This window comes from Equus asinus, chromosome 13 (genome assembly GCF_041296235.1).
Source record: "Equus asinus isolate D_3611 breed Donkey chromosome 13, EquAss-T2T_v2, whole genome shotgun sequence".
NCBI classification, from domain to species: Eukaryota; Metazoa; Chordata; class Mammalia; order Perissodactyla; family Equidae; genus Equus; species Equus asinus.
In genome coordinates, this window is record NC_091802.1 from 50,966,136 (window position 1) to 50,981,750 (window position 15,615).

At 39.8% G+C, this 15,615-nt stretch overlaps 1 protein-coding gene across 4 annotated transcripts in view; it reads left to right on the top strand.

Annotated features, from left to right (window-relative positions):
- MAP2K6 (mitogen-activated protein kinase kinase 6) overlaps positions 1 to 14,576 on the top strand; it is a 117,206-nt gene extending 102,630 nt beyond the window's left edge. For 2 of the 4 annotated variants that reach the window (XM_014839663.3, XM_014839664.3), the window contains exons 12-13: positions 2,361 to 2,476; positions 9,237 to 14,576. In XM_014839663.3, coding sequence (XP_014695149.1) covers positions 2,361 to 2,438 — 78 coding nt within the window. In that variant the 3' untranslated portion in view covers positions 2,439 to 2,476; positions 9,237 to 14,576. Of the gene's footprint in view, positions 1 to 2,360; positions 2,477 to 9,236 lie in introns of those variants that run through there. The other 2 variants (XM_070483507.1, XR_011493919.1) reach the window with 2 other exon arrangements.
- Positions 14,577 to 15,615: the final 1,039 nt, after the last annotated feature.

Here is a 15,615-nt window from a genome sequence, read left to right on the forward strand (position 1 = left end):
ACTGAAAACCATAGAAAACCATAGTCTTGAGGGATGAGGTGTTGTGCGTGGGATATGGAGACCATTGGTAATTGTAGCTTGCTGCCCAGTGCTTCTGGCAGTATGTTCAGGGATCTCCATGTCTTCTCCAGGCACAGCTGGTGGTAAAGTCCTCCCTTCGTGTACCTGGCTCCTTTTTTGAGAAACCTAGCCTGGGACCATGGTCTGGGGATCATTCCATGGTGCCTCATTTGCTCCTCTCCTGGTTGCTGTCCTTGCTATTCTTAGTCCATTGCTTATAGGAGGGACTGGGTTCCCTCCCAACCTTTTACAGCCTCAAAACCCACACAAGAAGGCGAGTCACACTTTCCATTTTGACAGGCCTGCCTGTTTTCCCCTCCCCTTGCCCTCTAGCTCTCTCTGCCTGAGAATAAACTGAAAGATGCCTGAGGATTTTTTTTTTTTTTTTTTGGTCAAGGACTTCAGGTCAGGTTATTGAATTCATTCACAGACTCAGGCTATATCCACTGAGCTAAAAGCCACCAGGAGAACCAGAGGCAAGATGGGGCTGGCAGGCATTGGAAGCAGTCACTGAGACAGTCTGAGGTTTGACGTGTCTTGTTTTGATAGTAAAAGCTTTTAAGTACATTAAAAGATCTCCAAATGTCAAGAGGATGTGGGAAAGCTAATAAGCATGATGGTGAAGCACTTAGTAAGTGTGCTAAGTGGTTAGTAATCAAAAGTAATGCTGTTATTTATTTGTCCGAAGATCTCAGGATGAAGGACCTGGCATCTAGAGCTTCAGTTAATACAGTGGGTGTGAGGCTCTGAGCCAACACTCAACCTGTATCTTCAGATGGGGAAAAGCAGGAAACCTCTTTTCCATTTTCTGAATCATGATAGTTAACAGTGACCACCTACCTTCTTTTGGGTTTTATTTCTTTGTTCCCTTCCCATTTGCATTGTTTCCTAAAACTTCCTTGGGTGGGCATTCAGTTCCCCGCAGAGCTGACTCATCCAGCCCTTTGCTGTCAGGTTTAAAACAAATATAATTAGAAAACCTACAGCTAGACAACATGAAGGTTGTAAATTAAAATCCCAAAGTCAGGGGAAACAGAGTGAGTCATTTACATGTCTGCATGCAAAAATGCTCATATTTAGCTGCTCAACCAGTCATTGAAAATAATACCACCAGACAATCAGCAAGGTAGCTGTGCTAGGGGTGTGTGTGTGTGTGTGTGTGTGTGTGGCGGGGGGTACATGGCACTAGGTTCCACCTGAAGAAATTGTCCTTTTTGGTTGTTTGGTTGATTCTGTTTCCACTGTGAGAACAGTGGATCATGATGTATCTGATGTATCTCCTTCTAATTAGGGGTGTAAGGTTCCAGTGTGACAGCTGGGCACTTATTATAACAAAATTGAGCAATTCAGGGAGGATTGTTCTGGAGCAGAGAAAATGGCTTCATTTCCTTCAGAATTGTTCTGAAATGTGTGGTCTCCCTTATCCCTATTCTCCAGCAAAGTGCTAGACTTGATGTTTCTGTAAGTTTACTTAATCTGAGCTGCGTGAATAGAGATCATGTTTTGCTTTTCAATCTTTAATCTCCAAGTTGAATTTTCTCCACACATACCTAGAGTTTGGCAGTCTACATTATTTTCCAAATGGATCAGCTCTTCAGCAAGAGAGACATAAGTATAACTCGTGGCTGTAGATGTGGTTTAGAAAATGGCTTTGTTAACTGTCTCAGTCCAAACCAGCTCTTCAATGTCAAGGACAAGCAATGTCTTGCCCATTTACTATTCCACAAAATTGGTTTCTCATTCTACTGCCCATTTCCTGAGAAATGAATGTGCATAAATATATGACATTTCTAGTTATTTTACTGGTGTCCCCCACTATCCAAAAGTAGAGTCTTCCTATGTAACCTTTTGTAGGCTGAAATAGCTTAAGGCAAAGGGTATTCTCTGCCTTCCAAAAGTTCGCCTTAGGCAAAGTGGCCTAACACTGTGGCTACTGACTCAGTCTAAAATTACTTTGTAGAGGACAGGGTTATTTGTAAATCAAAGCTTTGGACTGTCTTTGCTAGTCTCTGTATTTTAGCTTAGATGGGATTTATATAGCCTAATTACATATATATATTTTAAAGCAATAGTTACTCTGTAGTGGAAGCAGGTGTCAAAATGGGAGGAGTGGCAACTGAGATACCTTCAAAAAGCTTGCATCACTAAGTGTGCACTTGATTTGGGAAGGGGTAGGAAGAGTCCGCTTTAGCCCTGATCAGGGAACTTAATTTGTTTACTAAACAGATCTGTTAATTTGCTAATCTCTTATATTGTCAATGACAAATATTCATACCAGGTGTTTTTCTTTTCTTTCCTAGCAACATCCATTTTTCACCCTACACGAATCCAAAGCAACAGACGTGGCATCTTTTGTAAAACTGATTCTTGGAGACTAAAAACAATGGACTCAATCGGTTGACCCTCCTGTGGATTGGTGGGTGTATTGGGTGAAGCACGTTCACTAAAGCGCCAATAGAAACTCATCTTTGAGATAATTTAACCCTGCCTTTCAGAACATTTTTTTCTCCCCATTTTTTCTTTCCCCTCCAAAGGGGGACTTGGAATCTATAGTATAGAATGAACTGTCTAGATGGATGAAATATGATAAAAGCTTAGGACTTAAAAAGGTGATTAAATATTTAATGATGTGTCATATGAGTCCTTAAGCTTCTCAGACTTCTCTCGTTCTTTACAAAATGAATACATTGGCCCTGGTAAAAAGGTGCTACAGTAGTGATGAAATTGTAAGTAGATTTGTAGTTTGTCCCACTGATTATTTTAATATTTATATTTAAGCACTCGGTTGAAAAGATTCCATTTTATGCAGGGAGGGAGATGTAAAAGACAACGTTGGGTTGGCAATATTTATAGGGCTTTTATTTTTTAAGTTCAATCTTGTCTATGGTCCAGAAGAAATTATTTAAGATGCATCTTTAAGAGTATTATAAAAATATCAACAAGGAGCTCTTCTTATGAAATATCTGTTCCAGTTGTTGTGGCTTCTGCCACGTTCCCAAATATCTATTCAGTCCTGGGTAATAACTACATATTTTAGGTAAAGTGGCAAGATAACCTGGTCATACTCTTTTCCCAACTTTGAAAAACAAAATCACTTTTATCACAGCTCAAAGAGTCACAGATTTGGTTCTCTTGTGTTTGTGGTATAGTATTAATGGAATGTGATTTGTGGTGTGATTTTGTATCATTTATCTATCTTTCTATCTGTGTGTGTGTGTGTGTGTGTGTATGTGTGTGTATTTGGTAAGTCACAAGTTCTGCCAAGTGGCTTCTGTGAACATCTATATTTAGTAAGGAGGACATTTGTCAGTCCCGAGGGGAAATATCGTGTCAAATCACACAGAGAAGTGGTGCCTTCAGCTTTCGCCCCTCCTACCAGGTGAAAGCCCCAAGGATTTCCTTTGTAATTAACATGCTCTACTTTTTTTTGGTTTTGTTTTCTTGTTCAGTGACGAAGCCTTACTATTAATGGAGGGGCTGCAATAGAAAAAAATTAAAGGCGGTTAGTAGTTCTTTGATAAGGAGAGGAGATAATGGGGAGGGTTGAATTAATTCCTGGGAATAGATTGCGAAATTTCCGCAGATTGAGTTGAGGCCACATCTTTCTTCAGCAGCATGCAGTAGCTAGCTCACGACAGGAGGCTAGCTCCATTGTGGATTCCCAGCAGGTTGACTAAGCCACAAAAGCTCTTTCTCGTGGCCAAATACACCCATAGGTTTTCTGATTTGGGGCTTTCACCTTCTTGAAGATCAAGGAGTGAAGTGATCCACAGGGAAAATACAGACTGATGACAACCAGGAAATACCACTTTTGGACATTGTGTTAATGCAAGGCTACTCCTGCAGTACAAGGACAGAGGATTTTGATTAAAAAAAGAGGAAAAGAACACACTCTGTTTCTTTCCTTGCCTGAAGTTCACAAATAAGGAGAGAGGATCGCTCCCTTGAATCCTCCCCTTCCCCTTTTAGATTTTGAAGTGCAATCATGTATTTTTCTCTGTTTGCATTTTCTCCTTGTTCTTGACCTCTAGCTCCTAGCAGTTGCCCAGAGTGAGTATGGCATCTCCATACACTTCTTCATATTCGGTTCTAAGACCTACCTGTTTGATTAAATGTCAGTTTCATCGCTTTGAAGCTCCCTCTGTCCTCATCTTTCTCCTGCCAGAAAAGGAGTATTATCCTAGTGATTATAGCCATTCATTTTCCCACCCACCTTCCTAAATCTGAAAGTTTCTCTCTTTGAGACTGAAAGAAAAAAATCACAACTGTATTCCTTGCGTGATTCATCCATCTTGCGAGAAAAGAAGGTAGAAGAAAAAAATCCGAGGTCATTCCATTGCAGCTTTTGGTCAAATGTGTAGAGCAAAACATCTTTCTGGTCTGAGTCAGATTATTCATAGCTGTTGTTCAATGTGGTTTCTTCTTTGAAATATTCTTACCCAAGTGTGTTTCTTGTGTGTACTCCTCTCCAGGGCCTGAATTTGCAAGACAATCACGTTGAGGTAGAGAAGGAGTTTGTCAGTGGTTCTCAACCCTGGTGCACGTTGGAATTACTGGAAGCTTGTGAACCCGTCAATGCCAAGGTCCCAGAGATTCTTCCAGGGTGGGCCCTGAGAATTGCTATTTTTTACAAGCTGCTCATGTGATTCTGAAGCGCAGCAGGGTTGAGAACATTGGTCTAGTACCTCCTAAAGAGAGATTGATTTAAAATGACCTTCTCTTCAACATTTGCGGTGACGGTAGAGAGGATCAAGAGCTCTCACTTCTTTCCGTGTCCTCATCAATGGGGACGTCTTTGTCACTATCGGAGAATATATGTTCCTGGAATACTAATTTGAAATTTGCAATACCTTTTCCCTATAGAAACAATGTACTACATGGTGACTAGATGTCTTCTGTACTGAATGGCTTGATAGCCTTATGAGTCTAAATTTTAGAATGTGGTGTTTTTTTTTTTTGAGAACTGTGTTATGAGTTCTAAACAACTAATTTTAAAATAAATATAGAGATTCGTAAACTATATTTAAGTTGATATAAGTTGGGAGTCTCTTGTACATACATGCATATATATGTATGTATATATATATATGGATGTGGATGTGTGTGTGTGTATGTGTGTAGAGAGAGAGAGAGAGAGAGAAGAAAAACATCCATATCCAGGGATGATACTCAAAATATTTCGTGTGCTACCAGCATGCAGACCATCTGAATATGAGCCCTGCCTATATCTATCAATGTATTAGAAAGTCAGCATATCTCTACAAAAGAGACGATGCTCTTTTTTCCAAATGTATTTGATTTATCATATAATTGTCCATATTATAAATTATCTTTATGTTTATAAAAATATCCATCTCTCTATATATATTGTTGATTTCAAAGGTGTGCCAAAAAGATAATGTGAATGACTTTTAAGACAATTGCTGTATATATGTCCTTATTAATGAATGTTGCCCTTCAGAGTAGCCACCTTGAAAGACTATATATTTGTATGAATAATGCTACTAAGGTATTTTTGCCACTTCTCTTTCAGCAAAGGCTTCAGAATCCATTTCCTCCCCCATATATTTAACATGCAGAATCATCATTTCATAATTACTCCTTAGTTGTTTGTTTGTTTTGTTTTGTTTTTACAAAAATCCTTACCAGGTATTTCCCTCTTTGGTTTAGTTGTCTTGTTTATCAGACTTAGCAACAAGTTGTGCTTGACAATTTCTGGAATTCAGATCTGCCCTCAGAGCTGAAGTTTTACCATCACCGAATCTTTTTGAAAGACCGTATCATGGGCTCTGAAGCTAATTTGAAATGTAGATTTCCCAAAAAAGCGTGCATTTGTTTTTAAGCAAAGTCAGCCTTCCTGGAATAAGCGTAGAACCTCCCAAAATGGTGACTTTCAAGGGGAGAGAACTCACATAGATATGTATACTTGATGATAAAATATCAGTCAGATAGTCGTCGATTTCACGCATGGCACTCATCTATTACCCGTGATTGAAGGCCGTGGAGGAGCGTATATTTTAAAGACTGTGTTTGGTCACACTGACATAGTCAGAATGACCTGGTTAAATAAGCAGCTTCTATGTTGATTAAGCCATCTGAGAATGAGTGTATGTGGGTATAGCTCAAAATTGTTTGTGTTTTACAGATCTTGTATATCCTCCAAGCCTAACAAAAAAATGTATATGCGAGAGATTCCCAAACTTTCTCTCTTCATGGCACCATTGGTTGTCTTTGTAATTTTCTTCATGGTGACCTAGGCCAAAGAAAATAGTTAACAGTTCCATTTATTAAGTAATTAGGTCCAAACAACTTAATAGTAGTAGGTTGTGCAAGGTCCTGCAGATGTTGCTGTGTTTCCCTCAGATATTTACCATATCTTGCAGTGCCCCCGTGAGTTTGCTGTGTGTGCTGGGGCATCTCAGGATGTCTCAGCACACAGTTTGGGGAGCATAGATATCTGTATACTGATGTTTGTACTGTCTACAGTCGGTGACCCTCAAAATGGAATTCTTGGCCACTTAATCCTCTCTATTACTTCACTCTTTGTGTTTCATCATCATTATTTTTTTGCTCTCCTCTGCTCGATTAGCTTCTTAATTGAGGTCCTACCCTCCTTTGCTATTCATGAGTCTAGCAGTGCCAGATGTCGTAATCTAGAAAATGAAATACTCATTAGCCTCAGCATTAGAGGAGGCTGGCACTGAGACTAAAGGGGCTCCTGGTTTCTCCAACTGCACTTGGCTTTGTATCTTTGGAATATAATCACATAAGAAGCAAAGAGGGGACAATTTTTTCATAGTTTAACACTAAAAATGCTTTTGTTGACCAAGGGGTTTCATCAGTTCTGCTCAGAGAAACTACTGTTTCTCCTAAAGGTGTTTAACAAAGCACTTGAGCTTTGACCTGAAAGTGCAACGGATGCCGAGTTCCTAATTTCCAACCCTGATGCTTTTTTGGCTATGTAACTCCTTCTGACCTCAAAGGTAGGGTTCATATATCCATAAAATTCACTGGAGCTGGTGTTCAGATCTAGTAAAATGAATTAAACCTCTGTTGTGCTGCGAATTTTGCCTTCTTAATGTCTATCTGTGACTCAAACGGAGATTTGCTGGCTTAAGGAATCTTCCTTTTTTATTGAATTAGCAAGGGCAAGGTAGGGTTTTTAATTGTACACCCTGAAAATTTATATCTTTGATTGGAAAAATGCCAGAGTATAATCTAGGAAGAGGAAGCTAAGGAACCTGATAGAATAGAAAAAAGATATTTTATTCTAGAAGGTTCATGTTCCTCTTATCTAGGGGAGTGTGTGTGTGTGTGTGTGTGCGTGTGTGTGTGTGTGTGTTTAGCACTATTAAATGTGCTGGCAGCTAAAGATACTATTTGGTTTTCTTTGGCTTTAATTGGGGTATCTGGATTCCTTTGGGAACCTGTTGAAAGCTAGGACCTTTTCCCTAGGAAAATGCACATTTTACATGAAACACATAATTTTGCAAACATTTTTCGTTGAAGGGGAGTGGGAGGAGAAGTGCGGTTTCTAGACCCCGTACGATCAATAACCTCTGCTCTGTAGACTGTGAACTGTGACATTCTAGACCACGCACTGGCGAACTTCTTCTATAAAGGGCCAGATAGTACATATTTTTGGCTTTGTGTTCCATATAGTATCTGTTGCAGCTACACAAGTCTGCTGTTTTAGCATGAAAGCATCCATAAACAGTATGTAAATGAGTAAGCATGATGGGCGTGTTCCAATCAAATTTTATTTACAAAACCAGACAGTGGACCAGATTTGGCCCACAGGCCACGGTTTGCCAACACCTGTCCTTAGACCAGCAAATAGGAAACTCCAATTGATTAACTATGTGTGTAGAGTTCTTCCATTTAGTTAGTGTTTAGCTCAACTGCTGTTGAGGTAGATTAGGAAGATGGACATAGGAAAATGAATTTGGAAAGGATGGGGACTGCTCAGTCTCTTGAAAATTGCTTTTTATTTTCTTCAGGTAAGTATTCCTTGCTCTGGAAGCCAATGGGGCAGTTTTCTTCAGATTAAATTGAGTACCTGCTTTTTCTATTTCTATGAAGTAACCAACATAAGTTCCTTCAACTTGGAAATAAAAGGCACCCTTCTCTTAGACATTAACTACATTCTTATCTCTTATCTTTGCATTTTGTTTGTAGTGTGATTCACATACAAGGAGAATCATGAACCCAGACACTAATCCTTTGGTATTCCTTTTCGCCAGGACTGTATTAGGATTTGAGAATTTGGGAGGCCATACTTACCTCAGAAGTAGAAGGCAGATAGAATTCTTAACATCTTCCAATGCATCCACCTCATCTATTTGGCCATCTTTTAAGAAAGTAAGAAAGAATAGTTTTGGGTCAAAATACTGGGTCTCAGGTGGATTTAGAGCTCCCAGCTCTCACTGTGACAGGAGACAGGCTTACCCCTTGAGTCCTGTCCCTGGACCTGGAGAGAGGAGGCTGCTTTATCTTAACTCCTTTTTTTTTTTGAGGAAGATTAGCCCTGAGCTAACTGCTGCCAATCCTCCTCTTTTTGCTGAGGAAGACTGGCTCTGAGCTAACATCCATGCCCATCTTCCTCTACTTTATACGTGGGACGCCTGCCACAGCATGGCTTGCCAAGCGGTGCCATGTCCGCACCCAGGATCCGAACTAGCGAACCCGGGGCCACTGAAGCAGAATGTGTGAACTCAACCCCTGCGCCACTGGGCCAGCCCCCTTAACTCCTTTTTTAATCATCAGGAAATTTCTGTTTTAAGGGGCCTATGCAAAAGCCCTATTTTCTGATGTGATTATCTTGGGTTGCCAGCCCTGGCTGGATTCCTGGGCCCCAAAGCCTCTAATGAAAGCTCTGCCTTCCCTGTGGGACCAGAATAATTTGCTTTGCGTTCTATCAGGACCTGCACCCTCCTTGCTGTACACATAACTGTCTGCCTCTTACCTAATCTATCTCTACTTTCTTCTTCCAGAGCAGCACAACACATCTTACTTAAGGCTATAGTCTCTTTACTATTCAGAAACATTTTATTTCCTGTTGCATCATCAGGCAAACATTAGTTACACTTAGGATGATGCTCAGAAACTCCTTAGGAGGACATATTTAAGTATTTGATTTGGCAATTTACCTAAAAGTATGTTTTCTCTTCACCTAGGGAAACAAAACCTGAATTCCAGAGCCTTCAAAATGAAATTATCCTTCTGGGGGAAGCACATTGCCACCAAATACATCACTTACCACCTGTTCCTGGTGTCTGCAAAGAAGATGTGTCATTTTTCTGAGGTTTAGAGAGTCACTGTTTACAGCTATGTAAATATAATCCTACCATCGCATGTTTTCTGATGGAGTCGTTTGGATTCAAGACTTTAGTTGAGGTTTATCTTTTCAGTTCCCGAGCCAAACTCCTTTGTCAAGCAAAATTTCTCAAAAAGCCTCTTTCCTATCTGAGATGAAGAGGACGGACTGGGCCTACCTAGAAACACAAAGCAAGGTCAAGGACTTCGTAGTAGGGATTTTTTTTTTTTTTTTAAAAGAAACCAATATCACCTCGTAACACAAACACGTGTTAATGGAATTTTAAAATATTCAGCCCAGTTCCCTGGGACTGTCAGTATCTTGACATCACTTGTGCTGTCATTTGAACTAGGACTTTGAGCCCTTTATTCTTGGGAGTTTACAGTTAGGTTTTGGGAGATTTGCATTGTATTTCTTTCTTAGAGTTGTCAGTGTGGACAGATTCCTTTGTGGGCAGTTAATCTCGACATGCATGGGTTTTCCCCAGGTTACATTTGCATTTCTGGGATTCAGGGTCTCTTTTCGAGGAATGAGCCTAATGCTCCCATGACTTGGAAATTGAGTTCAGGGAAAACACGGGAAAGTTTAGGCGCTTACTGGTGTTTTAATATAGGAAACAGAACTTCCTAAGTGCTCCCTAGAGCCTGTGGCTTCGACCAGGCCATTGCAGTCTTTTCTGTTTTTCTTGATTGCATTTGCTTGTTATTTTTCTTCTGGTCACGGATGGCCTGGGCTGATTTGACACTTTTGTAGAAAGGAACTGATCCAACCATTTTCATATCTCCAAACTCAGAATCAACGATTTTGCATCGGTCCACCTAAATGGACTCTATTGTTCCCAAATCTTGAAAATGTCAGGGATATCTAAGAGAGCTTTTAGCAAAACCCTCATTAAAGATATAAGACCTTATTATAAGAACTTCTATTTGGCCTTTAAAGAAGAGCAGCTGGGTTGGGTATCTGTTCCCCTTAAGTAATATTCTGTTGTGGCCAGAAATGAGCAGTTAGCATCATTCGATCACTACCAACGTTTGTATTGGAGTCTACAAGCTGTTTCAACAAAGCATGTCAAGCCACTGCCTTAGGGGATTTTCATCGGACTTTTTGAAGTTTAAGGCTGAACAGTGATAAGAAATCATGTTTAGGGGCTGGGAGAAAAGACAAATGCAAAGAGCAGTGCTAAACTAAGAACTCCATGGAAGGGCAAGCTGATAAAAGAAGCTGGCAGACAGAGTCCTTAACTTATTTTCAGTGTTACTATAAAAATAATCTCTTGTGAAAAACCCATCAGAAAGCCAAACCTTTATTATTATTTTTTTCTCTTAAAAATACTAAACTATAAGAGGATTCAGGGAGTGGCATTGGTTTGGATATCAGAAAATTTTCTGATGTTTTCCTAGTGTGATTGATTCTTCAGAGTTACCATTTTAAACTGATGGCACCCAGTAAAAAGGTAGATGATTAGAGGAGGGATAAAGCATTTTGAGAGTATACAACCCATCCATCAGCTACGTTCTGGGTAAAGAAAAATGAATCCAAAATTGAGCCCCTTAACCTTTAGTTCTGGTGACGGATGTTTTTAAGAAAGGTAGACACCAAAGGTTGCCTGACGAGCATAGTTTTCCCACAATTCCACAGAGAACTTTAAATGTTCGTAGAAACACACTACAAATCTTCACCAGAAGAGCTAGAATTTATGATTTTAAAACAACACTCAAAGCTAGTTTGAATTTTCAGAAGCAGTGAATTGTGTGGAAGAAGTAGTTGTTTTCTTTTCTTTTCTTCTGATCTCAAGTTGTCTGTCCTAGTGTATGTTCAATACTTGGGGAGGTGAGTTGAGGGTACAGAAGTGGTTTCCAGACTAGGTTCAGCGGTGCCCCTGGGGGTCTCTTGTGAAGGGAAAGGGAGGAGAGTGTGATGAAGGTCAACCTTGCCCATCTGAAACCCTATCAACCTCCAATTAGGATATTTGGCCACCAATATTGTTCCCTTTAACAAGAAGTCCCTGTGACTGTTCAAGGCTTGGGAACTTTGGATGAAATGACAACTTGAGGACCCTAAACAGCCCAAGAATCTGGGAAATTTTCTAGCCGGCAATGTCTGTGAGTCCCTGGCTTTTGCTGTATGGACTATGCCAACGGGGCTTGGAGGCAGAAGGACAAGAAGAGAGGGCCATTTACTTTATTTTTTAAGCATGAATCATATGAAAGAAAATGCGAAAATCATTATGTGATGGCCATAAATATATATTCTTAAATTGGTTATTTTTCTAAAGTGGTTGAGAATAACCTGATTTCAGTGACAAGGAGTGGCCTGAGTAGGCTCTTGATGGGCAGTGGAATTTCTAAATTTCAACATTTGCAGAGGCAGAAGTTGTAATTTTTGACGTGTAGGAAAAGTAAAGCTTTTTGGACAATTTTGGCACAGAGAAGGGTAGATCTGAGACTCAAGCTAACAGAGTTACATTGCTGGATTTTACAAAGGTTACAGGTGGAGAAAGGTAGTGGGAAGCTGGTTCAGCTGAAGCAGCTAATTGGAAGCTGAACCACGTAGTTGGTAGCTGAGAACTGTGCTGGTGTATTTCGTGAGAGAATGCTTCGACATCAGCTGAATCATATCAGGTGCCTTCTACACACAAATAAAGAGTCTGTGGTGAATTCTGATAGTGGTTTGTTTGCCGCTAAACCAAATTCAACAGCTGGGATTTCACAGCAGCCATTTTAGAACACTTTATGTGTCAAAAAATTACATTTGGCAACAATTTATAGAGTTCTCAGCCAATCTCTGTGTAAAAGCCACCCCAGGAGATGCGATTAAGAAAATTCAGACAATTTATCTGTCATATTACCCCTGTATTTGATTTATTCTTTAGTCACAAATTTATTTTCTTAGAGGAGTGATTTTCTATATGAACTGAGATGATGAGATGATGTTTTAATAAAATAGCAGCTATTTTTAGAGGTAAAGTGTTTTCTTTATATGGTTGACTTCCACAGTTGGACGTATTTCCTACTATGTAGAATCATTGCATTGGGTCCTTTTAAGCTGAAAGAAGTATTAGGGATGTAATTCAAATTCCTTATTTAAATACATGAACATTTTTCTATATATTTTGTGAAAATTTTGATGAGATGCTAGATATAACTTCTATATGGAATTGAACTTTACAAGAATTTTAGTAAAATAGGTGGGTTTTCCCAGCGTCCTTTGTGCTTCAGTTTCATTGCTGAAAATGCTGCTTCCACTTATTAATCTGGTCTTTGTAAGGAAAAAAACCTACTTGGTTCCAGGACCCCTGCAGATGCTCACGTCCCTTAGTCAGCCCTTCCTATCGCGGGTTCCGCATCTGTGGAACGGAGGGCTGACTGTATGTGTGATTGATCATTTTCCTATGTTACACCCCAGATTTGTTTTTAGCCATGTTTATTGTAAAGACAGCTGTTGGGGCAAGTGGAACCATGCCTGGTCTTTACAATCCCTTCATGCTAGAATGAAGTAATTCCATATGCTATTTAGGAGGCCGTGCTATCTTTTTCTGGTACCTGAAATATTCTGAAAGGAGATCGGAGAGGTTGTGCACCCTATCTTTCCAAACCCATCTTCCACACTGTCTCTGGAGAGTTTGAAATAGAAGAATGACTGCCATTTTGTGGATCTCCTCATCAACTGACTCCCTCATCTTTGTATAGTGTGCTGCTAGCTTTCCCTGGTGGAAATCATCTCTTCTTTATCTATTGGGAGACTTTTTCTTTATGAATGAGGCAGGCTGAACTATAGAGTATGGAATTCATTACAAGTTCATAAAGTAAAGACCTCTGAAGGATGTGGGTGGAATGTTTCCGTGCCTTTGAGGTAAATGTTAAATTTATGTTCTGGCCCTCGGAACTTTTTGCTGTGAGCTGCAGAAGGAAAGGAGTTAGGGGTATATACTTAGTGTTTTCTATATGGAAATGTGTGGGACAGCTTTCTTAAGGTGGAAACATTCTTCATCATTCTATGGGGAAAAGGAAGTTATGAACATTAATTGATAACTTCAGTCAGGGTTCAGGATTGTATTTAAAAATACCTGTTTTGTGGAGAAGTGTGCCTTTTGTTGTCTTTGCTGTATTGGCTCTGGTGGCCCTCGTGCATTTTCATTTTAGCCGAGCTTTCCTGTTATCTAGGTTGTGTGCATTGTTTTTTGTTTTTCTTTTGAACTACTGCTTATTGTAACTGGTGATTTTATCTCAAAATTCTGAAACGAAGGAAATAGCTAATGTGCAGGACTTGGGGTGGACGCAAGTATTGGTGCTGATGTAGGTTGAGTTTTAATAGAGTTATCAGAAATGTACTGATTTGAGGGATAATGTGGCTTTAAAGAAGTAATTTTTGCTTTTAACATTTGGAGAAGCCACCTGTCCTAAGTCCTTATTCTTGAGAAATTCATCTTTTAATGCAAATACCATTGGTGGGGCATACTTAATACCTGGATGATTGTCCTCTATCAGTAAATAAACAAAGCCTTATAATAATTGCCAAAGGTGGAGGTAATTTTGTCTTATAATAGGTCATTCTATGGTGAAATTTTCCAATCAGAGTATCTTGTAAAAAGTCTAAGTTTATGATTTCCCTCCTCTTTTCTGATTCAAGAGCACAGTAAAGGAATAATAAGGTTCTGATTGCTATGAAATAGTTCTTTGAATCTGTGTTTTGACCAAGGAAATGGCTGAGATGTTGAACTGGGTGGTTGTTACATGGTTCATATGGCGATCGCTCTGGCTCCCCTCTCACCACCTCAAAAGGAAAATGAAATTGACAGGTTAAGTCAAACTTGGACTCCTCTGTTGATGAGGAGCTTACACTTTGATTTCCTATCTCAGGATATTCTTCAGTTTCATACTGCTGCTGAGGAGGAAGGAACAAGCTGCAGACACTGTAACTGGTCTCCGGATGTTGTGCGTGTGTATGTAAAACTTCACACCGTGTGTGTTGTGTTCAATGTTGTGTCAATCTATGAACTGACTCAAACAACAATTTGAAGATAGAGAAGACAGTGATAATGGCAAAAGACACCCAACCACCTCACTCTGTCAAAGTGCTTGCTATGACTTTCATAGCTAGGACAAGTAACATAAGTATTCAGGAGCAAGGTGTCCTTGAAAGAAATGGTGTGTTGATCTCGTAAGAAAATGTACAACCAATAAAAGACATTTTAAAAACTGCAGTGAGTCTGTATATTAATTGAGTTGTTCATGGAAATCCTTTTTTTTTCCAGAAATGCTGCTTTTATGCGCAGAAGCCCTGCAGGTAAAAGCTTTGCTTGAACGATCTATTCTCTTTTTCTTCCCCCATCTCTATTTCCCCACTTGTAAAATATAATAGAACAAAACATCACAAAACAACAGTATTGCAGTCTTGAAGACTCATTAGAAAGTCATCCCATCTGTAGCGAACTTCAGACTCAATATTGTTACAGTCAGTATTTCTAGCTGAGAAATGAAGGCCAAGACTTCATTATTAAAATCAGATAGCTTGTGGTGGGGATGAGTCCAGATGGCTTAAGTGAAAAGATTAAGACCAAGACCTTTTGACTTCATGTGTTCCTGACACTAAACTATTAGGCCAATTAGTCATTCAAATTTTTCCTGGTCCTATATATAATACACATAATATTAGGAAATTTGCTGTACACCATCAGGCAGTGCCACGGTGCAGATATTCTGGGAAAGAAGGAAACAGTCATACATCGCTTAATGATGGGGAAACATTCTGAGAAATGTGTCATTAGGCAATTTCGTTGTTGTACAAACATCATAGAGTGTCCCTACACAAACCTAGATGGTGTAGCCTACTACACATCTAGGCTATATGGTACTAATTTTATGGTACCGCTGTTGTATGTGGTCCATTGTTGGCTGAAATGTCGTTATGTGGCGCATGACCATATAAGTAAATAGTTGGGTCTACAGGCTTCTCTGATTTCTCCTATGAACTGGATGACCAGACCTATTTGACTTCTAGTCACCTTAATCCAGTTTACAGAAGAATTGTTGTTAGTGCCTGAGTCAATTCCAACTCCTAGCAACCCTGTGTACGGCAGAGCGGAACCCTGCTTGGTCTGTTTGTGCCATCCTCTCACTTTTCGGCGCTGTATCGGACAATGCTCTGCTGCGATTCACAGCGTTTTCATGGTCAACTTTTTCAGATGTGAGTGGCCAGGTCCTTCTTCCTACTCTGTCTTAGTCAGGAAGCTCTGCTGA